The following is a 26,441-nucleotide window of genomic DNA, read 5'->3' on the forward strand; positions in this document are numbered from 1 at the left end:
TCTCAGATAATCACACACGTTTATTCAGTTAAGCATAAAGGCAATAGCTATATGAAGTCGTACCTCTGCAGTATGTTTACATTTTTTTCAATGGCTACTCATTGGCCTTGTCTAGGTTCACTGGTGCTTCTAGTTACACAAGTGATACCAATCATTAAGGATGTTAAAGCTCCAACCAAACGTCATGTCCTTATTTTGGCCTATGTCCGATTACTTTGGACAAACTGATGCCCGCAATAAAAGGCAGAGGAATGGAGCTGGTAAGGCTCCACTGGATTCCCAAAATGTTTGGAATTCCTTCCATGAATCCATCCCTAGTCCAGCTAGTGTGGTCATCTTCCCTGCTCCTATCGATTCAGCACTTCCGCTAGCCGCCTTTAGTAGCAGCTTCACAGAAGAGGTGCTTGAAATTGCCAAAATATTGTCCGTCAGGCCAACTTTACAAAACACCAGTAGAGCAGTGCGCTTATACTATCCAGGCCTCACAATGTAAATGGCATATTTTTTTTTCCACGCCAACTTTCTTAATGAAGGTTGAAGACTCCGTAAAGCAGTGGCGAGAGCAGCCCCAAGAACAGTCAGGCAAGTCCACATTTCAGTAGTACCAGAAAGCCTACAATGGTTACTAATGGGGGGAAAAAAAACACCAGACGTAACTATGTGGTACACTGGACTGCTCTGAGCTACATTTGGACACAAAAACACAGCCTTGCATCACCAGAAACCCCCCCTGCTCAGTTGTGGCCAACCAGGTCAATCACAGACTTGAGAAATAACTTCAAGTCTCAGCCCTACACTAGTGAAGACTTTTCGTCCAAACAAGGATCTAAAACCAATCTACCACACTTTTTATTGTCACTATAGCTATAGCTATTCTCAATCTGGGCTGTACAGGAGTGGAGTTAGACATGCCACAAAAAAAAAGGTGGCTTTTGCTAAGCTGTGAACCTCATAACCAACACACTAAAGCAGCAACTCTCACCAATACACACAAAGATCTATAGAGACTGTGGTCGGGAACTCTCAGCCGTCAGTCACCCCCCTTCCTTCTGTGCGTTTAAAGCAGTCCCAAACTATGTAGGTTTAGCGTTCTGGTTTATTTACAGGTTCAGGATTTTAGTCTTTGGCACACGTATGAGTAATAAGTAGTCAATAGGTAGTCAATAATGGGTGAAAACAACACAGGTGTGGGGTCCTCCACGTCAGACTCCTCGTCTCTCTCTCTCTGCTCCCAGCTCAGTTTTGTGGTAGGCGAGCGTGGACCCAAAACGTAACAAAGAGAACAATACTGGTTTTAGGCTTCTATAATCATGAAGCACATGGTGGGGGGGGTGGGGGGGGGGGTCAAGCGTACCGTCACAAGGCCCTAGTATTTTGTGCCTAGTGTGGGGGGAAACAAGTGGTGACTTCTAGTGATGTCCCCTTATGCGAGCCCACAGCCTCTGAACAAGCCCAGAGTGTGCTGCGGGTGCTTGCCTGCTTCCACGACCCTCCTGGGCCGTGGTGTTGGGAGACCAAGCCTCCTTTGTGTCGGGGAGTGCAGTGGTCCCAGGGGCAGAGCTCCTGGAGCCGTTTTCCTTCGTTGTCTCCCTGGTGCCTGGCTCTTGGTTGGCTCCTCCAGCGTCCAGCTCCTCAGCGTCTTCCTCCGTTCTCCTCGCGGTCGGGTACCTTTGTTTCTCTTGTCCGGCTTCGGTCGTGTCCTCCTCTCGCTCCGATCCTCCTGAACACTGTTCCACCCGCCTCCCGAGACTTTCAGCCGTCTCGGTCGCGCGTTCTCTCCCAGACGCTAGAGCGTCAACCCCACTTCGCGTCGGCGACCATATTAGATTGCTCGGCGCCGCCTTCTTTTCTTCTTCTGCTGCACCATCTGTTCTTCCTCCTCTACTGCAAGAGGATCAACTTCGGCAAAACTAGAAGTCATAGTTGTATTAAAAATAAACAAACACACAAAAAAGGTATAGCAATATAAAGAGAAGCAAGAAACAGGTCTTCTCTCTATCAAGGACAAAAAGTAAGGGAATTATCAGAAGGATGGATCCTCCCTCTTTCACAACGAAATTGAATTCAACCAATCAGATTCCTTTTTAGGTCTCGGCTGCGAAGGCTGCGCTTGCGCAGTCTCGCTCCGAGATTGAATGTTTTTCAGAAGAGGGGCTTGAACCCGCCCCCCTTCTCCCCTCTTCTCTATTGGCTGGCCTCTTAAATGCTGGTCAGCCATTGGAGAAGAGCTTAGTCTCTCTAAACAAGCCCTGTCTTTTTCGGATTCGGGGGCGTGTTTTTTATTTTCTCTCTCTTTTTCGTAGTCCCTGCCCCTTTTACACGTGGTGGGCGTGTTTGTTTTTTTTTTTTTCATCTTTCATCGGAAGACTCGGACATTTTATGCGCGGTCTTTACGGAGCGGGACGTGGGGTCGCCTCTTCCTTGCTGCAAGGCTGATCTCGGCGTTTCCTCGATCGGCGTTTCAAGTCCGGCGTTTCCTGGCTCCTTTCAGGTAAAGCACTCACTGATTTCTGAATAGTGAGTAAAAGCGTTAAGGTAGCAATGTTGTTCCTCCTTGCATTTCACATGGTTTGCTAAATTTTGCATTCCCCTATGAGCGTTTGCTTTTTGCAGGAGGATGTTACTTATTTTTGTAGGCCGTATATTGCTCTTGTCTATTGCGTCATTTAAATTGAGCCTCATCCAGGTGTTTATAGCCGGCAGCAATTGGGTTGTAGTTGAAGGCAGTGTGAGTTTTTCTCAGTGGGACAGTATGGTGTTCAGTGGGGGAGACGATGTGGCACTATGGCCAGAGCTGCTGAATTTGGAACTGGGGAACCAGGTTCAGCCTTAATAACCAGTCCACCAGACGACTCTGCTGAGAGAGCACAATCCCATGCTAGACCTTAGAAGGTTTCGCAAGACCTTAGAAGCGCTGGTGTCTTAGCACCAGCAGGTGGACCCTAGCACTGACAAGTCTGGGTTAACCTTCAAGGTTTGTCCACCACAATCCATACTGAAGTTCACCTCCAGTCTTGCTAGCAGGCCTATGAAGCAGCACAGCCAAGAACAACAGTGACTGTCACTTAGGTCACAGGACCCTTGAGAAGGGCCAGCTCTAGGGCAGTGCAACCGGTGAGACCGGGCGCTGACTTTGGGTGGAGACATTATGTTTGCAAGTAAATTAAGGTTTTAAAAGCGCTTGCTGCCTCCTTCCTGGCCTCCAGCAATTTTCGGCAACAATAAAAATGTCATGATGACTCTGGTGTTTAATGTTCTTCCTAGAGAGAGATCGGAGTTTTGTCTAGTGGAAATTTTGACTCCTGGAAAGGTAGCACATAGGGTTAATGTGCCTGCAGCAAAGAACATGTACCATGCAGATCACAAAGTGCACATCATGTAAATAGGTCAGTGGGCTACTGCGTGTGTGTGTGTGTGTGTAGGTGGCTCTGTGGGTTGCTCTATTTGTGTGTGGGTTGCTCTATGTGAGTGGCTCTGTGTGTGTGGGTGGCTTTGTGTGTGTGGGTGCAAATGCAATAGGTCTCGCATTTGAGAGTGATTAAGCTATTGACATTGTAAATAATGCCGTTTCTTTAAATGTTTTAAAAACAAAAACAAAAAATGAATGTCATGAGCAATGCCAATAGCTCTAACTTTAACAATGCCGAAACCATTGCATTGTAAATGCTTGTTTCTTTTGCGGACATGAAGTCGCGTAGGGTGCACGCATTCGTCACACACCCTTTGCGCACCCGCGAAAATCATTTATATCGTTGTACACTATAAATAAAAATTTCTATAAACTTAATAAGTATATTAGCAAAACTGTTCAGTCTAATATCATATTCAAACTTTCTATAGTCATTTTTTCAACTTTAAAAGTACGCCGAAGTCTCGACTTCGGCTCAATCTCAGCGCAATCACAGCACGACCCGGGAAATACGCGTGGGGAGATGCTGCGCACATTAAGCGGCTACACCGCGCATTTCGTAACTTTACTTTCGTCAAAATTATATTGAAAATAATACTTTAAAAATACTTTTATTAATAAATTTAGACAAACACTTAAAGGTAAACTTTTATTTATAATTAATTTAAAGATATTTCATACTTTACAAATTACGCCAAAGTCGCGACCCCAGCGCGACTTTTCAAAATGGCTACCGGAATGCATGCAGCCATCAAGACCTGACTGTTCGAGCAATAGCAGACCCCTTCCCCCAAGCGCCTTGAGACCCTGCCGGGTGAGTAGCGCGCTATACAAGTGTTATGATTGATTGATTGTGTAGGATGCGCGAAGGGTGCGCAACTTCTGTATAATATTACACACAAAAAAAGAATGAATATAGTTTTCCTAACTAAAAATTATTCACAATTTTTTAAAATATATATATGTATAGAAAATAAAAAAAACAGGATTGAGGTACATTAGACTTACACATTTTCATTTAAAAATCCTTTAAAATTTCACTGAAAAAACCATAGGTTTCAGGCACGTTATAGTTAGTTGGACATTTCACTCGTACAAAACTCCGTGTTATAGTTAGTTCAGCTAACTATAACTCGCACCCCCGCAATGCACTGCTGATGACGTCACATATTACATCATTCATGACATGGTCAGTGATATCAATGATGGCATCACTGATGACATCTCAAATGACATCACGGATGACATCATCCACGTGAAAATCTGATGCACCTCCTCACACCTGAATATAACCTTTGATACACCCACTCTAAAATACAGACTACCATTTTCGAAAAAAGAGACCTCAATACCAGATACTAAATACGCGCTGACCAATTCCTAGGTCTACACACGCATCCATTCATTCACCCATACAGTCACTCATACATGCAGTCACTCATCAATACAACACTATCATATGCACACATACACCTATACAGACACTCACACACTGCCACATATCCAGAGTTACTCACACACCTAGTCAGTCATGCAAAAAATCAATCATACTTCCATTTACTCTCCTACACAGTGATACAGACACCACCTCACTTATTCATACAGATACTAACACATTATTACTCTTATAGAATCACTGATACAAATACACACTAAACCATGCAGCCACTCTCACAATTACTGACTCTCACATATAGTTATTTATGTACACCATCAATCACATATACTGCCTTTTACATATGTTTTTACTTGCACATGTACTACTGAGACATCCATTTACACACCAACACACCCATACACCCACTCACCCACCCATACAGCTGTTTGCACATGCACTTTTGAACCCATACTCCCAGGGAATCAACCACTCACACATCTATGCACAGTCACACATCTCCCACCCACACACACACACACTCCACAGCCATACAAATACTCAGGCAAGCAATCAATAACCCATATAGACACTCCTGCAGCGACTCACCAACCCATGCAGCAGCTTACACAAAAGACTGACTGATACAGACTTTCACACAGTTTAGTCACTAACCCATGCATTCAGAAAGACACATTTAATCACTCACTTATACAGTCAGTCATGTACCTACTAAATCCTCCATACAGACACTTATACACCCACTCATTCTTCAATACAGCTTGGCATAGATATAAAACTAATTTAAACTTTACGGAAACACACAGTCACTGGATGATGCCATCAGTGATGTCATCAGTGATGCCATCAGTGATGTCATCAGTGATGTCATCAGTGATGTCACTGACCATGTCATAAATTATGTAATATGTGACGTCATCAGCAGTGCATTGCTGGGGTGCGAGTTATAGTTAGCTGAACTAACTATAACACTGGAAGTTCTATGGTTTTATACGAGTTAACAGTCTATGTTTGCGCAACAAGAACAGAATATACATACATACATGTAAGCTTCAACACAGTGTAATAACAATAAAATCTTGAAGGCCTGTAGGCTTTAACACTTTCCCAATAAATAACTTCCCAATGGATCAATTAGACCTAGTGTCGTTATTAGTGGCCGGTCACTACAACCGGGGATTCCTGCATTGAGCATACACTGGCAGCAATCATGCACATAGTCCTAAATTATAAATACATACATTACAGTTGCCAAAACAAAACACAACCCCTCTGAAAATGGCCGAATTGCGATTATCACACTGAAAATGTTCTAGTCCAAGTTTGTTTCAGATGGAGTAACAAACACCAAAACCCTGCCCGGCTACAGAAACTCTGAGATTCCATGCAACAGAATACCAGTCTACAGCCTTCGCAACGACGCAACAACGATCCACCCTGGAACTCCTAACGACTTTAATAAATGAATTTCACAATAAATTGGTCAGGTGGACGACCCTTTTCAGAATAACATATCAGATCCATGGCTTCTAAAAATATTTCCCAGGTAACCAATAAGATCTGCAGTTTTATGGCTGGCTTGTCACCATAACTAACTTTGGCCTACTGAATTCTCTATAATCTTTCCATAAGGGAACCTTCAAACCTATCGTGAAAAATTAAATTAAAAAAACACACACAATTACAGAGGGAAAAAACAATATTCAACATTTAAGAGGGTAAGCAAGGATTATCAAAGTAGAACTATTCTCCCTGCAAGCTTGTCAGAGAGGAACCTAGACAGGGAACAAACAGCAGAATCCTTGCTTGCTACAGTAATATGAGAACCCATGTAACGCAATTCTTTTCTACAGGCTTTAACACAATTTATTACCAAGCCACCCATAAAGGCCTAATGGCTTTAACACATGATTTTCACAATAAATATGTCAGGTCTACTGCGTTTGTCTTAAATATTTATAATAAAAAGATTAGGCTTATGGCCGCTGACATAACTTTTTCCAATGAACCAATGAGGCCTACAGACTTAATCATTGGTTTGTCACCATAACCACGTTAGGAACTAGATTCTGCAGAAGCTTTCGCACCTGGCAACCACCAGGTAAATCGTAATACAATTACAAATATGTATAAACTAAAATTGGCAAAACAATATACAAACCTCTCTAAAATGACACACCAAGGATTTTCGAAGTGCAAATCTTATATCCACAGGGTTAGCCACATGGGCCTCAACACCAAAGCCTTTTCAAATTATGCTTATTTAAGTCAAAAAGTGTAATACATGCGCACCCTTTCAGCGGAAGAACACAACTGTTGCCCAATCAAAATCTGTACTTAAAGAAACTAACATTTGGGTATATCCAAAGCCTCCATCTCCGTACAGCATCTTAAAGCTGTTAATCACATATGGACAAGACAACATGCACTGTTAAGCAAGACCTGCAAAACATTACGTAATGCAAGATGGGGTCCTTTTTAAAGGTCAGTGTTCCTTTAAAACAGTTTACAAAATGTCCTTCAATGCTGACCACAATCTGGAAGCAAGTAAGAAGATATAGAGCATTATTATAGGCAGCTACAGAATGGCAGCCAGCGGTCACCTGGCAGCCCTTGGGAGTCTCAAAGGTGGAGGGAAGGAAGGGACATCCATGAACAAAGGTGAGAGACATGAGTGACAGAAAGATGGCAGGAAGAGACCAGTCAAAACCACGGGTTACAAACAATAATTTAGACACAGTGGTCTGAGCTTGAAAAAACATCTAATTGCTCTGCAATCACATAAACCATAAGATCAAAAAGAAAACTTGTCGGCACATATGTAAACAGGACACCATATCAGCCGACGCCCCACCTGGTACATCCCACAAGTTTCCAGTCACTTTGATGAGGTGCATAATAGAGTAACCAACCCAATTCTATGTCAGGACCAGAGGCAGGGGTTATGCATTTCTTTCTTCGCTCTTTATTGTACAGCAAGTTCAAAGTAAAGTAGCAAAAAAAACATGACCCCAATGGAGAGTGTCCACAGCAACCAACAGCCAATTGCAACACAGTCCAAATGTCTATATAGCTCCATGTGTACCAAAGTCCTTCCTTGACATGTGACTGCCACGGTTGATTAACTTGCATATCCACGCAGTAGGATTTGTCCTGAGAGCATTTTTCTTTCACCGCACGAGTCCCCTAGGTGGCGCTTTTTCGTGCCAAACAGGTCCTGTCAGACGCACTGTGAAGAGCAGGGATTCTCGCTTTAACGTGTTGTGCGTGCAGGGGATTTAGTAAGCTGCCCCTTTTTTTGACTAAAATTTTCACGGGGCTTCAGACCTGCCAAGTACCTTGCATCAGGCGTTAGTGTTCAGTGTGGTGATCAGCATCACCGCACTGAATGCATTAGTCACGCATTATAGCGCTGCTCAGCCGTCAATGCAGAGCGCTGCTATAATGCACCATATCATGACTAGTGTGAACAGCAGTAGCGCGGTGTCCGCTACACCCGGCAGGCTTAGAGGCTGGCAGCTCGCAGCTCCGCGAGTACTGCTCTCTCACTACAACAATGTATCCAAGTTGGACACCCCCACCCCCGATACACAAGCATAGCTGAATTCATGGTCAGTGCCCGGGAAATCATTGCTTGTTAGAGGGTTATAATCTATAAATTCAGTGTGGGTGACAGACAAATGGGACGGGGAAAGGGAATTAGGCTGAGAGCCAGCTCCGCTGCAATGATGCGGATGTACCCTTCCCTGGCGGTGCAACTTCACCCCAGCCCACCGGGCCGCTGCATATGCATGATCATCAGTTAGGTGTCAAAGTGAGCAGCAGACTGTATTTATCCAAAAGTAAACTCTGGTCATGCTGTAATTTAATTGCTGTAGTAGTTTCTGGCAAGTTTGCCAGGCAATTCGGCAGTAGTAGTAAGCAAAGGGTGTTTATGTGTCGCTCCCTCCCACTGTGCTGCTGTCCCTTGGTCCTCTCCTTTCCCCATGGTCACGCCCTGCTGCAGTTGTTAAGATCGTTTGTGTCAGGACCCGGTTTTTAGGTCTCGCCTACGTAGCGCGCATGCGCTGAATAGGAGGGCCTTTAGTCGTCGCTCTTCACTTTTTCAAGCACTGTACTCGTGCTTGTGGCGGCATCCACCTTGCGGAAGCACGCAGTAGCGCCACAAGCACGAGTGCAGTGCTTGAAAAGTGAAGACTGCTCTCCTAAGCGCGTGCGCGCCTCTCTCTCCTCGCCCACACGTACCAGCCACTCACTCGCTCCGCCCTCTCCGTCTCCTTTTTTTTGCTCCTTTATTAAAGTTAACAATACTGCTTGGAACGCTACGCACGTTTTGTGGCCATTGCTCGGTCTGTGTTTGGAGGTTAGTCATCGTTTTCCTGCAGAGGTTTCACTACCTCCAGCTCTCCGTCCCTGACCTCACTGCCCCTAGCGTTGTCTTTTCTCCTCACCGAGGCGGACTTCGAGGAGTAAGTCTTGTTCCATGCTCGACCACAGCCGCCAAGGTTCCCAGGTCCATACGTGATGTGCTTCGCCAGCCCAGCTCATTTCAATTGTGGGACCTGTAGTCATGTTCTATAGTAGATTAAACAAAACTTCAAGTCACAGAATTTTAGAAGGAAATCACGCGTGGACTTAAGAAACCTCTCAGGGCTGCTGACCCCTCAGTGCCGTGTCGCCCTCACCACCCCCCTCTCTTCCTATTCCTTGGCTATCCTTCAGTGTTGAAATGCACATCTCTAGCACTTATCAGCAGGGTTGCTGCACTGTTAATTATTAAGCGCTCCTAACCGGAGATGATGTATTTCTCATGCACCGTGCTGTTGGTTTTCAGTAGGGCTACTATACTATACTGTTGCTAGTACCAACTGCCCTCACCGTGGCTGCTGTACTACTAATGGCATTAACATTTCTCGGGAGGCCTTCTATCCATGTAGTGGGACAGTTTCAGGAGGGCTTCTATATCTGTGATGGACCCTACAAGCTCAGTTAATACACACTACACGCACTTCCACGCAATGCTAATACATGAATAATGGACAGTATCAGCGTATCTCCGTATCTCGTAACTCCGATCGAACTTTATGGAGCCCGATTTTCCACGTTGCAGAGGTAGTGCAGTCTTCCACTCTGCCATCCAGCTAGCAATAATATACATTGCTTTCTGTGCTTTTCAAACAAACGACCACGGGAAAGCTCAGGCTCCCGCAGCATGTTTCCTCACCTCTCCCAGTGCTCCACCTCCCTCAGCCCGCACACTCGTGCTCCCAGGCCTCCACACACCCCCATCTCTCCTCCCCCCCTCTGCACCTCGTGTCTATTTTGCAGCAAGGTTGACATATTGGGCTACAGCTTCCACAATTCGGCTTGAATGCTTTCAATGCGATAGGTCTCGCATTTACGCGGGTTTGAGCTATTGACATTGTTATTTGCAATGCCTTTTATTTTTGTTTTTAAAATATAAATAAACTGCATTGTCATTTACAATGCCAATAGCTTAAACCAGCGTAAATGCGAGACCTATTGAATTGCAAATGCTTGTTTAATAATGGAGTGACTTGTCCGATTTTGAGACAATCAGGAATCACTCCGGTTCTCAGGGAGCTGTGTATGATCTTGATCCAGATCGGTGCTAGGGTGCGATTGAGTTTTTTGGCCAGTTGGGCAGGAATGGGGTCAGAGACGTGTGATGATGGAGTGGAGCTGGAAATCATTTTTGAGATCACCGCTTCAGAGATGGGATGGAAGGATTTACAATTGTTTGGGTGGTGCTTGCGAGTGGTAGCTTCTGTGTCAGTGAACGGGAAGCTTTGGGGGGGGGGCGCCGTGTGCATCAAGGGAGAGCTCAATCTTTGTGATTTTATCGGCAAAGTTAGCAAAGTTCTCACATAGGTCTTTGGAGGCTTGAACTGAGGTGGGGGGTTGGAAGTTTGCTGTCTGATGAGATTGAATAGTTCTTTTGGCCTGTTTTTAGCGTTGTCTAGAGCACTGCAGAAGAAGGACTTTTTTTTAGTTCTTAATGTGTTTTTTGTATTTCCAGCATACTGCTTTGAGTCGGTTGAGGAGGGTTGTGGACGGATTGTTCCGCCAGAGTCTTTCTGCAGTCTCAGCTGTCTACTTTCGGAGTTTATGTCCGTGTTGAATCAGGATCTCAATGGGGTGTTCCTGAATCTTTTTTGCTTCAAGGGAGCTAATTGGTCCATGATGGAATTCAAAGTTTTAGTGTATAGGGAGGGGAGTTCCGTTGTGGAGGAGTGGACAGTGGTGGGTGGGTGGGGGAAGGAAAATAACTTGTAACAACTTTAAAGTATGGATGTTTGAATAACTATATTGCAAACTTTGGTTGTACACACTTCTCACAGATAGATATAATATCATGCTGTTGACCTTGAAAGGCACTCTGGCCCTTCACGAAAGCACAGGATGTCCGCCACCCTCAACCTGTGACCCTGCCCGGGCCCACAATAATTGTTGAGGTCTCCTGACGACACTAGAACTCCTCATGAACACGTGCTCTGAGTCCAAGAGAGGCCGAGCAGGCACGCCTCTCTCATACACGGCTAGCAGTGCCACCGTGACCAGTTCTGCATTGAGAGCTCCTCACCAGCATCATGACTGGGGACAGACTGACCTCACTACTGTACAGCAGCTGACTCAATAATGCAGACAGGAGGACCTACGTAAGTTCTGAGCCTGAAGACCATACTTGAGTATCAAGTTGAGTAGGAACAAACTGGGCATAAATGCCTGTTGGAGTAAGTGGCAAGCCCCACTCTAAGTAAATGACATAAGATGGGAAAAGAGCTTCACTTGCACATTAGTTTTCGCTCAAGGGATCTGGAACATGGTAAGCAGGAAAAGCATGTTTTTAAAATTAGGCAACATGAACTTGTCCAGCTGTGACACCCAACATCTCCCATGGAATAAAGGACTAAACTTGAGCAAGCTGAACTGTGCAATACGTAGACTGGCAAAGAGCATCTTTCATGAAATCTTAAACAAGCCATGACCAATCTGTGCCTTAAGACACACAGCTGGCAAGGAGTATAGGACAGGAGAAGTTGAAACAACCCTTAACAAAACTGTGCTGCGAAGCGCAGGAGCTGGCCTGGAGCGTCCAAATTGCAATATAAAGGGCTGGCCTGGAGCGTCCACATCGCAATATAAAAGAGCTGGCCTTGAACATCTTCAATGGACACTATTCAGGAAACAACTGAAACAGTCAATCCACCAAGAGCAAGGACAGGTAGTGACCTCTCCAGTCACTTAAGTATAAAAAGTGAGAACAAGGTCTTAGAACTATCATTTGCTATGAAGCCCCACCCAACCCTCAACTGTCCCAAACCCGTCATCTAATACATCTCAGAATTATAGCTATAAGATTAGGCTTATAAACTGACTCCAGAAGCAGAAGGTGGTTAGTTAATAAAGCGCTATGACACTTGTGAACTAGATCGTTGCCACACAGCCAGCGAGCTGCCATAGAAGTCCTTCAAGACTGAATGCGCTTAATTTAGAGGCAGGGAGGGTTGTGAATAGATTTAACTCGCTCATCAACACACAGTGTCATGAAATGTAGGAGAAGTAAGTCGAGAAGATGGGGAAGGGCAGAAAGCAGATATGACGAGGCAGGGAGAGTCAATGGAGACTTCTTTTAAGGAGACAAAGAACTTAATGTTACTGACAGTTATTGGAGGACATTCAACTGGTCAAATAACATCTACTTCCATCCCCCTTTTGTCTAACATAGGAGTTATGTTTCTACAACATGTGCATGTGAAAATCTAAACTAGTCTTGTGTGAGGGAGATGTATATGGGAGTAATTTTTTGATGAATATATCGAGAACAACAGACAAGCACTCTTTGTGTAAGCCATGCCTTATCGCAGCATCATTAATTCATTTTCTGGCTATTTCCTGTCCTTCAGTTCTACCAAATGATTGACAGCAATATTAATGTAAGCAGGGTTGTTTTAATGCAAGTGCAATTCATAAAACAGACCTCTAGTGTCAGTGGCACCATAAACAAAGAAACTCACCTTACCAGTCTGAATGACTGACTCTTTGGGAAGAGTAGAGAACTGGGTGTTCCTGTGAAAACCTCATGTATCAGAAGTTTTTTTTGTTTTTGAGAGACAGAATTTGCAAACAAGGTACAGCAAACAAGATACAATGATGTTTCCTCGAGGGCGAAGTGTCCCACGACTTCCATCAGTGCATCAATTCTGTGCTTTTTATAAATTTATAATTGCATGCTTGAGATTTACCTTTTTTTAAATTTAGAATCGCCTGCAAGCTACACAAATAATATAAATGTGAATCATTTCTATATACAAAAAATAAACAAACATCTTGGGAATCGGCGGCAGTGACCTTTCTGTATGTTATATCATTTTCAAGTAATAAAGTATCGGGGGGGGGGGGGAAATATCAATGCATTATCATGTGACGAAGAAGTTAACCATGTCAAAGGATTCAAGCGCATGAATCTTTTTGGGAATATACACATGCAATCCCACGTTAGTTAAATCCAGCAGGGCACCCTCACAGAAATGATAGACACCAAAGGATATGTTGCACCAAGTAACGGTCGTTTTGATGGTGAATTAATTTGTCGATCATGTAGGATACCTTGCATCATATGGCAGAGAGTTGTAAAGAGACTTTCTGGGGTCAATATTAATTTCGACAGCATCTGCCTCTGGAATCTTTCATTGCATCAGTGGTCTTAGTTGGAAAAAAATAAGACCTGGAAACCAGTAAATCTAAGGTGCTGTGACAGGAGAGGATGCAGGAGGGGGGCGATTTGGGGGGGGGGGGTTGTAATGCCACCTTCAGACCCTCCCGTGGAAGGGTCAGATTGCAGCTCAAGATCATCATGCTGTTAAGTGGAAGAATCACTGGCTGTTCTGGATCAGTGTCTCCAATTGTTGTGGGCATCGGTCGTCAGCCTCCTTCAGAATAAAAGGGAAGCACCATGCCTTGTGCTGGTAATACTGGGGAGGTTCAAGTACATCCAAACATTCTGCAGATTGTGAGGCACCTAAAGTTACAATATATCCTCTGGCTTCTATACACTCACCCAGTAACCGTACTGATATTAAACTCAATAGGCTTTTCTAACTTCCACCAAAGAGTGAGGGGTTGCTCCTCACAGACTTACTATGAACTGCAGCTGTTCAAAGAGCAGAGGAGCTGTTCTCACAGACTCACTATGAACTGCAGCAGTTCAAAGAGCAGAGGAACTGTTCTCACAGACTCACTATGAACTACAGCTGTTCAAAGAGCGGAAGAGCTGCTTCTCAAAGACTCACTATGAACTGCAGCTGTTCAAAGAGCGGAGGAGCTGCTTCTCAAAGACTCACTATGAACTGCAGCTGTTCAAAGAGCGGAGGAGCTGTTCTCACAGACTCACTATGAACTGCAGCTGTTCAAAGAGCGGAGGAGCAGCTTCTCACAGACTCACTATGAACTGCAGCTGTTCAAAGAGCGGAGGAGCTGCTTCTCAAAGACTCACTATGAACTGCAGCTGTTCAAAGAGCGGTGGAGCTGCTTCTCAAAGACTCACTATGAACTGCAGCTGTTCAAAGAGCAGAGGAGCTGTTCTCACAGACTTACTATGAACTGCAGCTGTTCAAAGAGCAGAGGAGCTGTTCTCACAGACTCACTATGAACTGCAGCTGTTCAAAGAGCGGAGGAGCAGCTTCTCACAGACTCACTATGAACTGCAGCTGTTCAAAGAGCAGAGGAGCAGCTTCTCACAGACTCACTATGAACTGCAGCAGTTCAAAGAGCGCAGGAGCTGCTTCTCAAAGACTCACTATGAACTGCAGCAGTTCAAAGAGCAGAGGAGCTGTTCTCACAGACTCACTATGAACTGCAGCTGTTCAAAGAGCAGAGGAGCTGTTCTCACAGACTCACTATGAACTGCAGCTGTTCAAAGAGCGGAGGAGCTGCTTCTTACAGACTCACTATGAACTGCAGCTGTTCAGAGAGCGGAGGAGCTGCTTCTCAAAGACTCACTATGAACTGCAGCTGTTCAAAGAGCGGAGGAGCTGCTTCTTACAGACTCACTATGAACTGCAGCTGTTCAAAGAGCGGAGGAGCTGCTTCTCAAAGACTCACTATGAACTGCTGCTGTTCAAAGAGCGGAGGAGCTGCTTCTCAAAGACTCACTATGAACTGAAGCTGTTCAAAGAGCAGAGGAGCTGTTCTCACAGACTCACTATGAACTGCAGCTGTTCAAAGAGCAGAGGAGCTGCTCCTCACAGACCCACTATGAACTGCAGCTGTTCAAAGAGCGGAGCAGCTGCTCCTCAAAGACTCACTATGAACTAACTGCAGCAGTTCAGAGAGTGCCGGGGGAGGTCGACTTATCACAGGCCCACTATGAACTGCAGTGGTTCATAGAGTGCCGGGGGGCCCTCTCACAGGCCCATAATGAACTGCAGCTTTTCAAAGAGCAGTAGGGCTTCTTCTCGCAGACTCACTATGAACTGCAGCTGTTCAAAGAGCGGAGGAGCTGCTTCTCACAGACTCACTATGAACTGCAGCTGTTCAAAGAGCAGAGGAGCTGTTCTCACAGACTCACTATGAACTGCATCTGTTCAAAGAGCGGAGCAGCTGCTCCTCAAAAACTCACTATGAACTAACTGCAGCAGTCCAGAGAGTGCAGGGGGAGGTCGACTTATCACAGGCCCACTATGAACTGCAGAGGTTCATAGAGTGCCGGGGGGGGGCTCTCACAGGCCCATAATGAACTGCAGCTATTCAAAGAGCAGTAGGGCTTCTTCTCGCAGACTCACTATGAACTGCAGCTGTTTTGGAGCCTAAGGATGTCTGTGCTTGACAAGTAGCAACATCAAATTAGTTGAGTGAACCTTAGAAGCCTTCTCAGTACATCATGTCTGTAGAACTTTACTGGCCAAAAACAACTGTCCCATAAAAATCCAGGAAGGCAAGCTTTACAGAGATTTCATGTAAGCTTCTGTCCCATAAAAGTACAGGAAGGCACGCGTTACAGAGGTTTCATGTAAGCTTCTGTCCCATAAAAGTGCAGGAAGGCCCGCTTTGTAGAGGTGTCAAGTAAGCTTCTGTCCCATAAAAATCCAGGAAGACAAGCTTTGCAGAGGTTTCATGTAAGCTTCTGCCATCCATGAGAACACACCCCAGAAGACATCATTGGTTATCCAATCCTGTGCCTTCATGGCAGAAACAAAAAACATTTCCTGTTTACCTGCACTCTTTCCTCCTTGGCAGCTGGCTTGTTTAAGGGCCTAAGGGAGAACTGAAAACCTGAGAACCCATAAAACAGTCAGGAGCCAGGTGACCAAGTTAAAGGGCGGCACTCAGATTTACGCAGATCAGCCCCTGCTCATACATGGGATCGAGTACCCTGCAGAAAACGACATCCTAAATGTAGCATACAGGACACAGTTCTAATGTGCCCCCTTCCATGTGGAATTCTACTATAAATCGCAATCTGAAAGCAGTTCTGCTTGGTGAACTGCCCTGTATACTGCTGCGTTGCCTCACCATCTGCAGATCATTGTACGTCTGCTGCTGCACAGCTGTGTTGCAGCTCATACAGCTTAAAACCTGGTTGGTTAGGAAGAGGGATGTGATGTACCTAAAAAAGGAGTAGCAAAACCACATCTGAACCCCAACATGACTGACAGTGAAAGTGCCTTACTTACGTTTACTCGGTCATCTTTAGGCTTGTCTGGTTAAAGTTACAGATAAATTACAATATTTAAGGCAGAGCAAGAAGAGCAGGTGTACATTGAGCTGTTAAACTTGTCTTTGTAGCGAATTATAGCATAATGAGATCCAATCCACACACTTACTACCAACAACTTAAACGTGCAACACTTTAAAATGTTGGTGCTGGACATAGCCCTCACCCACAGCCTGTGCTCTGCTCCCTCATATCACCTTCCCCAAGCAAGGCCTTATTTTAGCCCCTCAGAAAATCAGTGGTTACTGAGGATGGTCTGTGGTAGATACTGCCGTTTCTAACTAGTCTCCAAAGGCCTAAGACAATATCGCACTTCAACAAGTTACTCAATTGAACTCTTCCCTCTTCAAGAGCAGTGAAGTAGTCGAGGGGGACATGGAGAATTTAAGTGTCACATAGTGTACGTGATGAGTATTCACTAGAGCCTAGGTCTAATCAGAGTCAGATATTAGGAGGAAAAATGGGCAAGCATTTAAGCAAAGGAAGGTAGAGAGTTAAAATAATGAGGCAGACAAATCACCAGGTGCTAGCGTTTTGGGAGACCCGATTAGATGACAAAAGTAAGGAGCTATACTAAAAGGTCAGTGGGCGCTACGGCCAATATCAGACACTAGGAAACTATACGGGGTTCTTGGTAGACTTTGTGAAGTCTCCAATTACCAGAACCTCTTTACAAACAGCCAGTCAACAGGGCAGAGGTGGCAGGGAGCTAGCAAAAATGTTTCAAGTGGACTATGATAGGTCTACGCTCTGCCCTCATTGCTCACTGATTGGTGCAAGGGTGGACTACTCAGAGGGTTTGAGCGTCAATGACTCATTTTTAAGAAACAGTCAAATATAGCCATCGCACCACATTATCCTGTTTTCTTTGCCTGAGACGAACGCTACCCATCATATTTGTACTGTACGTGGCTGTTCTTCGATACAGAACAGTGGTGAACAGCTCACCACACTGCTTGTGAATTGCACCAAGCTCCTGGGTCATGTCTGAAGGTTCTTCAAAGTTGTATCTATTCTCATGCTCCAATAAATGTTTCTCTATTTTTCCGTTTAGACATCAGCACATTTGTGACAATAGTAAATGTGAACGTGACAGACCGATCGTACTGTTTCTTTCCTCTTATTACACACATTTTCCTCCACCTCTTTATTCTCCTTTTTTGGAGACTCTTGTTAAGAGCCTAGTAAACGCGCTCTGAACACAAGTTACTTACTAACTTGTGTGTTTGTATATCAATTTGTCTCTTTTGCAAAGTGTGTTACGTAGTTTGCACATGCACTTTGAGGAAATCCTACCTCATTTACTGCCAATTAATGCTTAAATCTTCTAGTAGCACAATCAGGCCTACTGGTTATTCAAGTGGCAGCTGATAACATCAGAGATTTCGCCTTTTTTCGACGGAAGCATTAAATTGGAGAAATCTTGACTGGGGAGAACCATTTTCTTATGAAGTGACTCAATAAATGCCTTTGTCAGATAAACAAGGCTACAGCATATCATGGCAAGTTCACCAGGGATATATCCGTTCATTTTGTGCTGAATACGTGAACTAGGCAGCTGGTGCTGGCTTAAAATCTCTGGAGAAGAGCATTCCAAAGAGATGTTCTACCTTTTCAGTTGTGAAGGAAGAATACAAGTTCATGAAATCAAATTGTTCCTTTCACTTATTAAGGAAATCACAATTCAGGAAGCACAGCATCTAACTCTGCTGCATTTTTGCAAACACACGCTTGTTAAACTCGCTGTCTCAGAGGTGAATGGGGGGCAGAGGAGTCATAAAAGTGTAGATAAACACTCACAGGATCTTCAGAATGGCGGCTGTCACTGTTGGGAGTCTCAGGTCGAGGGCTTCCATCTTTTGTTTTCCTTTTCTTCTTTGCCCCAGAAGGCGCTACAGGGGTGCTTTTCTGTTGGTATTCCTTCAGCTGTGGACAAAACCATTAAAAGAGAATAAATCCAATAAACATGGGCTCCCAAGTAAAGAGCATTTTTCATGCCTAATCCAAGACTTTTTCAGTTTTTTTTAACATAAGTGTGTGCATTTCAAGGTGTGCTTTAGTGATAGTGTTTTGTTGGCGGGGCTGTCAGCATGTGTTCTGGTTGGCAGTCTGTCAGTGTGTGGAGTGGGTACCGATGAAGTTGCAGGGCTGGCACTGACTGTGCTTCTGTTGACAGAGTGGCCAGTCAGTATGTGGAGAGGGTGGTGACGTATTTTGTTAGCGGGGGAAAGCGTGTTTCTTGGTTGGGAGGTATCAGTATGTTACGGGAGTACTGATAATGTAGTTGCAGGGCTGGTACTGGCTGTGTTTCTGCTGGTGGAGGGGCCATCAGTCAGTATGTGGAGGGAGTGGTGGCAGTGTATTTTGATGACAGGAGCTATCCGTGTGTTTCCTGGTTGGGGTGGCTGTCAGCATGTGCAGGGGGTACTGATGATGTAGTTGCGGGGCTGGTACTGGTCGTGTGCAGGAAGCTGGCTCTGTATATACTATACCAAAGTAAGGTATAGTATGCTCAGAGTCTAGTGGATCCCCAGAGGTATAGCAGAGGCTAAAGTAGATATGCCCGTACTCTCTTTTGTGGTAGTGTGGATGAGCTGTCAGGCTTATCAGGAGAGTAGTGTTAACGATTTGTTGTACGCACTCAAGCAAGAAATTATGTCACACACTAAAAGACTGGATCCAGACCAATTGTGTGTATAAAAAGTTATTGTGTTCTTTTTATTTCTAGGACCAAGATTCACTTACTAGCAGGTAAGTTAAACTCTTCATACAATGTTACTTTCAGCAAAACAGTGAATACTGTATTTGCAGGAACATTTCGATTACGTTTTGCAGTTGAGAAAACAGTTCAAAATGCGGTTAAGTATTTTGATTACTTTTAGATTACAGTTCTGGTTTGGTATGATGCATACTCCCCACACAGTTTACACAACATAGGCAGGTAAGCAGGTTAACTACTATGAAAGACATAAATTACTGTTTGTGCAGTACAAGACAGGTCAACAAAGTTTTTTTTTTTTTTAGGGAAAACCCTACCATTCAGTCCTATGGCAAAAACACAGTGTTAAGTTACAGGTGAGTAAATCGGTTTTGGGGGGTAGAACCAAGGTTCGCGTTGGCACTACCGGCGGCACTAGGGCAGCCATGTGCAGGGTGCCAATGTGACTAGGGGGCACCTTTGTTGGGACTACTCACGGGCAGGCCGCTAGCTCCCAGGATTAAGATCAGGGCAAAGGGTGTCCCAAGTTAGCACCAAGTCCACACCACCAGCAGCGAAGGACAACTCAGTGTAGGGTGCTTAGGAGGTGTCGGGAGCCCAGTGCAAATCAATGGAGGACGTTAGTCACGGAAAAGGACTGCAGGCTGGAGCCAGAAGGCTAGACGAAGGGATGAAGCTGAAGCGTTGCTGGATACTGTCGGTCAGGCCCCTCAGGTCACAGGAGCTGCGGATGCAGGAGTGCCCTTTTGTGTCAGATTCTTCTCACCGGTTCTGGTCGCAGTTGGGAGGGGCCCCTTCGGACTGAGGCTGAAAGTGTTGAGGTGATTGTCGGCGGAGGTCTTCCAATGCTGCCACTGAGGCCAGGATCGCCGCGGGGGGGTTCCTGGGGTGTTGGGCCACTTGAGTCGTGGGTGTCTCTTCCCTGGGGTGTCTACACACGCTAGTATGCCACCCTCCTGGGGGAGAGGGGTATAAGCCTCTTTCTGATTGGAGGGGTCCCCCCATCTTCAAGATGGCAGGGACTGAGAAGTGTGCTTCACCTATCCTACCCCATCTGAAGGGTGAGGTTGGCAAAGGTGGGCACACCTCCCTTCCTGGCTAGGTTTCCCATCGGTTCTTGTGCCCAAACCGGGGGTGAGAACCAGTGGGAGCCAGTTGCTGATACCAAAAAAAGGCTGGGAGTAGCTAACAAAGGCGGCAGGCCTTTGAAACTCCCTCTTTGCAGACCCTGCACATCCGGGGGGCAGAGATATGACACCTGCCCAGGATGTGCTTTGTTCCCAGACCAAGAGAGCGAAGGGCTTTCTACCCCAGGGTCCAGAGTTGGTACTGGTTCTGTGTCTGTTGGTGGAGGGGGCATCAGTCGGTATGTAGAGGGGTGGTGACAGTGTGTTGTGTTGGCGGGGGGGGGCGACAGTGTTTTGTGTTGGCGGGGGGGGCGACAGTGTTTTGTGTTGGCGGGGGGGGGCGACAGTGTTTTGTGTTGGCGGGGGGGGCGACAGTGTTTTGTGTTGGCGGGGGGGGCGACAGTGTTTTGTGTTGGCGGGGGGGGGCGACAGTGTTTTGTGTTGGCGGGGGGGGGGCGACAGTGTTTTGTGTTGGCGGGGGGGGCGACAGTGTTTTGTGTTGGGGCGACAGTGTTTTGTGTTTGGGGGGGCGACAGTGTTTTGTGTTGGCGGGGGGGGCGACAGTGTTTTGTGTTGGCGGGGGGGGGGCGACAGTGTTTTGTGTTGGCGGGGGGGGGGCGACAGTGTTTTGTGTTGGCGGGGGGGGGGCGACAGTGTTTTGTGTTGGCGGGGGGGGGGCGACAGTGTTTTGTGTTGGCGGGGGGGGGCGACAGTGTTTTGTGTTGGCGGGGGGGGGGCGACAGTGTTTTGTGTTGGCGGGGGGGGGCGACAGTGTTTTGTGTTGGCGGGGGGGCGACAGTGTTTTGTGTTGGCGGGGGGGGGCGACAGTGTTTTGTGTTGGCGGGGGGGGGGCGACAGTGTTTTGTGTTGGCGGGGGGGGCGACAGTGTTTTGTGTTGGCGGGGGGGGCGACAGTGTTTTGTGTTGGCGGGGGGGGCGACAGTGTTTTGTGTTGGCGGGGGGGGGCGACAGTGTTTTGTGTTGGCGGGGGGGGGGCGACAGTGTTTTGTGTTGGCGGGGGGGGGCGACAGTGTTTTGTGTTGGCGGGGGGGGCGACAGTGTTTTGTGTTGGCGGGGGGGGCGACAGTGTTTTGTGTTGGCGGGGGGGGCGACAGTGTTTTTTGAGTTGGCGGGGGGGGCGACAGTGTTTTTTGAGTTGGCGGGGGGGGCGACAGTGTTTTGTGTTGGCGGGGGGGGCGACAGTGTTTTGTGTTGGCGGGGGGGGCGACAGTGTTTTGTGTTGGCGGGGGGGCGACAGTGTTTTGTGTTGGCAGGGGGGCGACAGTGTTTTGTGTTGGCAGGGGGGCGACAGTGTTTTGTGTTGGCAGGGGGGCGACAGTGTTTTGTGTTGGCAGGGGGGCGACAGTGTTTTGTGTTGGCAGGGGGGCCACAGTGTTTTGTGTTGGCAGGGGGGCCACAGTGTTTTGTGTTGGCAGGGGGGCCACAGTGTTTTGTGTTGGCAGGGGGGCCACAGTGTTTTGTGTTGGCAGGGGGGCCACAGTGTTTTGTGTTGGCAGGGGGGCCACAGTGTTTTGTGTTGGCAGGGGGGCCACAGTGTTTTGTGTTGGCAGGGGGGCCACAGTGTTTTGTGTTGGCAGGGGGGCCACAGTGTTTTGTGTTGGCAGGGGGGCCACAGTGTTTTGTGTTGGCAGGTGGGCGACAGTGTTTTGTGTTGGCAGGGGGCGACAGTGTTTTGTGTTGGCAGGGGGCGACAGTGTTTTGTGTTGGCAGGGGGCGACAGTGTTTTGTGTTGGCAGGGGGCGACAGTGTTTTGTGTTGGCAGGGGGCGACAGTGTTTTGTGTTGGCAGGGGGGCACGGGGGGTGACAGTGTGTTGTGCTGGCAGGGGGGGTGACAGTGTGTTGTGCTGGCAGGGGGGGTGACAGTGTGTTGTGCTGGCAGGGGGGGTGACAGTGTGTTGTGTTGGCAGGGAGGGTGACAGTGTGTGGTGTTGGCAGGGAGGGTGACAGTGTGTTGTGTTGGCAGGGAGGGTGACAGTGTGTTGTGTTGGCAGGGGGGGTGACAGTGTGTTGTATTGGCGGGGGGTGACAGTGTGTTGGCGGGGGGGTGACAGTGTGTTGTGTTGGCAGGGGGGGTGACAGTGTGTTGTGTTGGCAGGGGGGGTGACAGTGTGTTGTGCTGGCAGAGGGGTGATAGTGTGTTTTGTTGTCAGGGGGGCAGTGTGTTGTGCTGGCAGGGGGGGGGGGGGGGACAGTGTGTTGTGCTGGCAGGGGGGTTGACAGTGTGTTGTGTTGGCAGGGGGGGTGACAGTGTGTTGTGTTGGTAGGGGGGGTGACAGTGTGTTAGGGGGGGTGACAGCGTGTTGGCGGTGGTGACAGTGTGTTGTGTTGGCAGGGGGGGTGAAAGTGTGTTGTGTTGGCAGGGGGGTGACAGTGTGTTGTGTTGGCAGGGGGGGTGACAGTGTGTTGTGTTGGCAGGGGGGGTGACAGTGTGTTGTGTTGGCAGGGGGGGTGACAGTGTGTTGTGTTGGCAGGGGGGGTGACAGTGTGTTGTGTTGGCAGGGGGGTGACAGTGTGTTGTGTTGGCGGGGGGGTGACAGTGTGTTGTGCTGGCGGGGGGGTGACAGTGTGTTGTGCTGGTGGGGGGTGACAGTGTGGTGCTGGAAGGGGGGGTGACAGTGTGTTGTGCTGGTAGGGGGGGTGACAGTGTGTTGTGCTGGTAGGGGGGGTGACAGTGTGTTGTGCTGGTGGGGGGGTGACAGTGTGTTGTGCTGGTGGGGGGTGACAGTGTGTTGTGCTGGTGGGGGGGTGACAGTGTGTTGTGCTGGTGGGGGGGGACAGTGTGTTGTGCTGGTGGGGGGGACAGTGTGTTGTGCTGGTGGGGGGGACAGTGTGTTGTGCTGGTGGGGGGGGGACAGTGTGTTGTGCTGGTGGGGGGGTGACAGTGTGTTGTGCTGGTGGGGGGGTGACAGTGTGTTGTGCTGGTTGGGGGGTGACAGTGTGTTGTGCTGGTGGGGGGGGGACAGTGTGTTGTGCTGGTGGGGGGGTGACAGTGTGTTGTGCTGGTGGGGGGGGACAGTGTGTTGTGCTGGCAGGGGGGGGTGACAGTGTGTTGTGCTGGCGGGGGGTGACAGTGTGTTGTGCTGACAGAGGAGGTGACAGTGTGTTGTGCAGACAGAGGAGGTGACAGTGTGTTGTGCTGACAGAGGAGGTGACAGTGTGTTGTGCTGGCAGGGGGGTGACAGTGTGTTGTGCTGGCAGGGGGGTGACAGTGTGTTGTGCTGGCAGGGGGGTGACAGTGTGTTGTGCTGGCAGGGGGGTGACAGTGTGTTGTGCTGGCAGGGGGGTGACAGTGTGTTGTGCTGGCAGGGGGGTGACAGTGTGTTGTGCTGGCAGGAGGGTGACAGTGTGTTGTGCTGGCAGGGGGGTGGTGACAGTGTGTTGTGCTGGCAGGGGGGTGGTGACAGTGTGTTGTGCTGGCAGGGGGGTGGTGACAGTGTGTTGTGCTGGCAGGGGGGTGGTAACAGTGTGTTTTGTTGTCATCCTGTTTCCTGGTTGGGGCGTGCTCAGCATGGGCAGACAGGGTGCTGCGTGAGTCTGACCGTCTCTTCCTCGTGGGGGGGCTCCCGGCTGGGGGCTGTCAGTGTGTGCTCCTCGTCAGGAGAGGCTGACACTGCCCTTTGCTGCTGGGGGGCTGTCAGATAGTTGGTGGGAGGGGCTTGCAGTGTTTCCTCCTCCTCTGCCACAGGCCCCTCCTTCCGTGCCTCCTTCCCAGACCCCGGGGCTCGCTGCAGTCCTTCGCCCCGGCCCCCCAGCCCTCAGCGCCAGCGCCTCACCTTCTTCTTGGCCGCAGCCAGCTTACTCTGCCTGCTCCCGTCAGCCATCTCTGAGCGGCCACCACGTCACCGCTCTCCCAGCATGCACCGCGCGCTAGCCGGCCGGCCCGTCAGCACCAGCCCACGGCGCGCGCACGTACGACGCAACGCACGCGCCGAGTGCACGCTCTTTCCGGATACAGAGCACGCCTCTAGGGGAGGGGCTACGCATGTGGGCGGTGCCTGTGTCTATCTGATCGTGTGGGAGCGGAGGGCGGAGCTTTAGGAAGCAAGCCACCTTACTGTGGGTGGGGTAATGAGTCAGGGAGCCCATGAGGAGGTACGCATGCGCACCACCTTAACGTGGGCGGGGTCAAAGAGCGCAGCGTACTCCAGTTCGAGGCCGCATGGGGGGAGGGTGTAGGGCGAGAGCTGCGGCGCTGTTACATATTTATTTTATTTATTTAATGCATTTTTATATAGTGCGGACTGTACCCAAAGGTGTCAGAGCGTTTCACAGTAGAGCCAAGTACGTTACATGTGGAGGTTTACATATTTGCACGTTACAGATACCAACGGAATAGTTTGTGTAGTTTCCTGCGGGACACGTTCTAGTGCTCTGCAGGAAGCTGTAATGATGTAAGAATGTCCTCCCAAGCAGCACAGGATGCAGGCAGTGTAGAACAACACTTATTTATTGAATACTTGCAATACACATAAGAGCGCCGGGCCACACAACCATATCGCGCTACGGCGGGCTCTTTCTCCGCGGCTCGCGCATGCGCAGTGCCTCCGCCCGCGTTCTCCTCTCACGCGCCGCGTCATCACGCAGCGTGCGAGACTAGAACGCACACTACATATCTCCCTCCTTTTCCATGGCCCTGATAACATACTGTCCTCACAGTCTCTAGGGTATGCACCCTCCCTCCAGTTCAAAGTCTTTGAAGCGGCTAGGCCTCACAATCACTCTGCCCGCTCAGGTGCGCCTTACCGGGGTGCCATGATTACCAGAATCATTGCTTGCAGCCGGGCTGTGGCCAAGTTGTTCGCTTCGCCCCGCTCTGTCCGGGCTGTGGCCATCCTCCATCGCTAGCTCTTCCATTTCCATCGACCCCTGGTGTGCAATCTCCTCACCGTCCTCTTTCTCCGGTCCGCTTCTCCCTTCAGGGGGTTGGCTTCCTTCATTGTCTTTTGTTAGTGTCCCTTGGGCTGACTTCTCCTTCTCTTCCTCTGGCCATTTCAGGATCTTGTTGCATTTCGCCATGCGGTCATGGGACCACACGTTCCCATCACTGAGTAAGGCGGCTCTCTCGTATGCCTCTTCTACTTGTAGAGGTGGACTGTACTTGCTATCTCCCTTCTTCCTTCGTACCGCTAGCTTGATTCTCACCCACTCCCCTTTCTCCAGAGTGGCGTTCTTGACCGTCCGTCTCTTGTTGTAATGCTTCGAGTACACCCTCTGGGCCTTCTCCAGGTTGTGTTGTACTACTGCTGGAGACCATTTACTCGTTAATGTCTTTTCTCTCCATATGACGTTGTCCTTTGTGAAGGGGTGTCTCCCCCTTAGGATTTGGAAGGGGCTGTACCCCGTCCCCGTGGGGGTGATGCGGTAGGCCCACACTGTTTTCTGAACCTCCTTCTCCCAATCTTTCCCCACCATGATGGCTGCTTGGATGGAGCCCATCAGTACTCTGTTAAAGCGCTCCACCTGCCCATTGCTTGCCGGGTGGTACACTGCCGTGTGCAGCAATTTTATCCCATTGCGCTCTGCATATTTGTTCCATTTGTCCGATCTAAATTGGGGTCCATTGTCGCTCAATAGCGTTCTGGGGATGCCTTCCCTTAGAAAAACGGAAGTGAGGAATTTTATCACTGTTTCTGCTTCCATTTCTTCCTGTATGTGTATCTCCGGCCATTTGGAATACTTGTCGACCAGGACACAGAGGTATTGGGGTGTTCCGTGGATTTCCACCAGCACCGGTCCCAGGATGTCCACCGCCACGTCTTCCCATGGCCCACTTGGTAATGGGAATTTCCCTAGCGCCGGCCGTAGTGGGACTAGCGTCTTGTCGGCTCCCTGGCACTGGCCGCACTCTCTCACTTGCCTCTCCACCTGGGCGTCCATTCCTGGCCACCAGTACATGTGTTTAGCCCTCGCCTTCGATTTTACTATTCCCAAGTGCCCTTCGTGTAGCATTGCGAGTATTCGGGGAACCACTGTTTCTGGAGGAACCACTTTGTCTCTCCTGTACAGGAATATTCCTTCGTTCCCTACCGATA

The 26,441-nt window shown here is 48.3% G+C and overlaps 1 protein-coding gene across 10 annotated transcripts in view; it reads right to left on the reverse strand.

Annotated features, from left to right (window-relative positions):
- GOLGA2 (golgin A2) overlaps nt 1–24,326 on the reverse strand; it is a 410,097-nt gene extending 385,771 nt beyond the window's left edge. For all 10 annotated transcript variants that reach the window (XM_085614120.1, XM_085614119.1, XM_085614117.1 and 7 more), the window contains exons 1-2: nt 24,183–24,326; nt 18,343–18,468 (exon numbers count right to left, since the gene is read on the reverse strand). In XM_085614120.1, the coding sequence (XP_085470246.1) occupies nt 18,343–18,468; nt 24,183–24,230 (174 nt within the window). In that variant the 5' untranslated portion in view covers nt 24,231–24,326. The remainder of the gene's footprint in view (nt 1–18,342; nt 18,469–24,182) is intronic.
- Nucleotides 24,327–26,441: the final 2,115 nt, after the last annotated feature.

Source organism: Triturus cristatus, chromosome 1_2 (genome assembly GCF_964204655.1).
Source record: "Triturus cristatus chromosome 1_2, aTriCri1.1, whole genome shotgun sequence".
NCBI classification, from domain to species: Eukaryota; Metazoa; Chordata; class Amphibia; order Caudata; family Salamandridae; genus Triturus; species Triturus cristatus.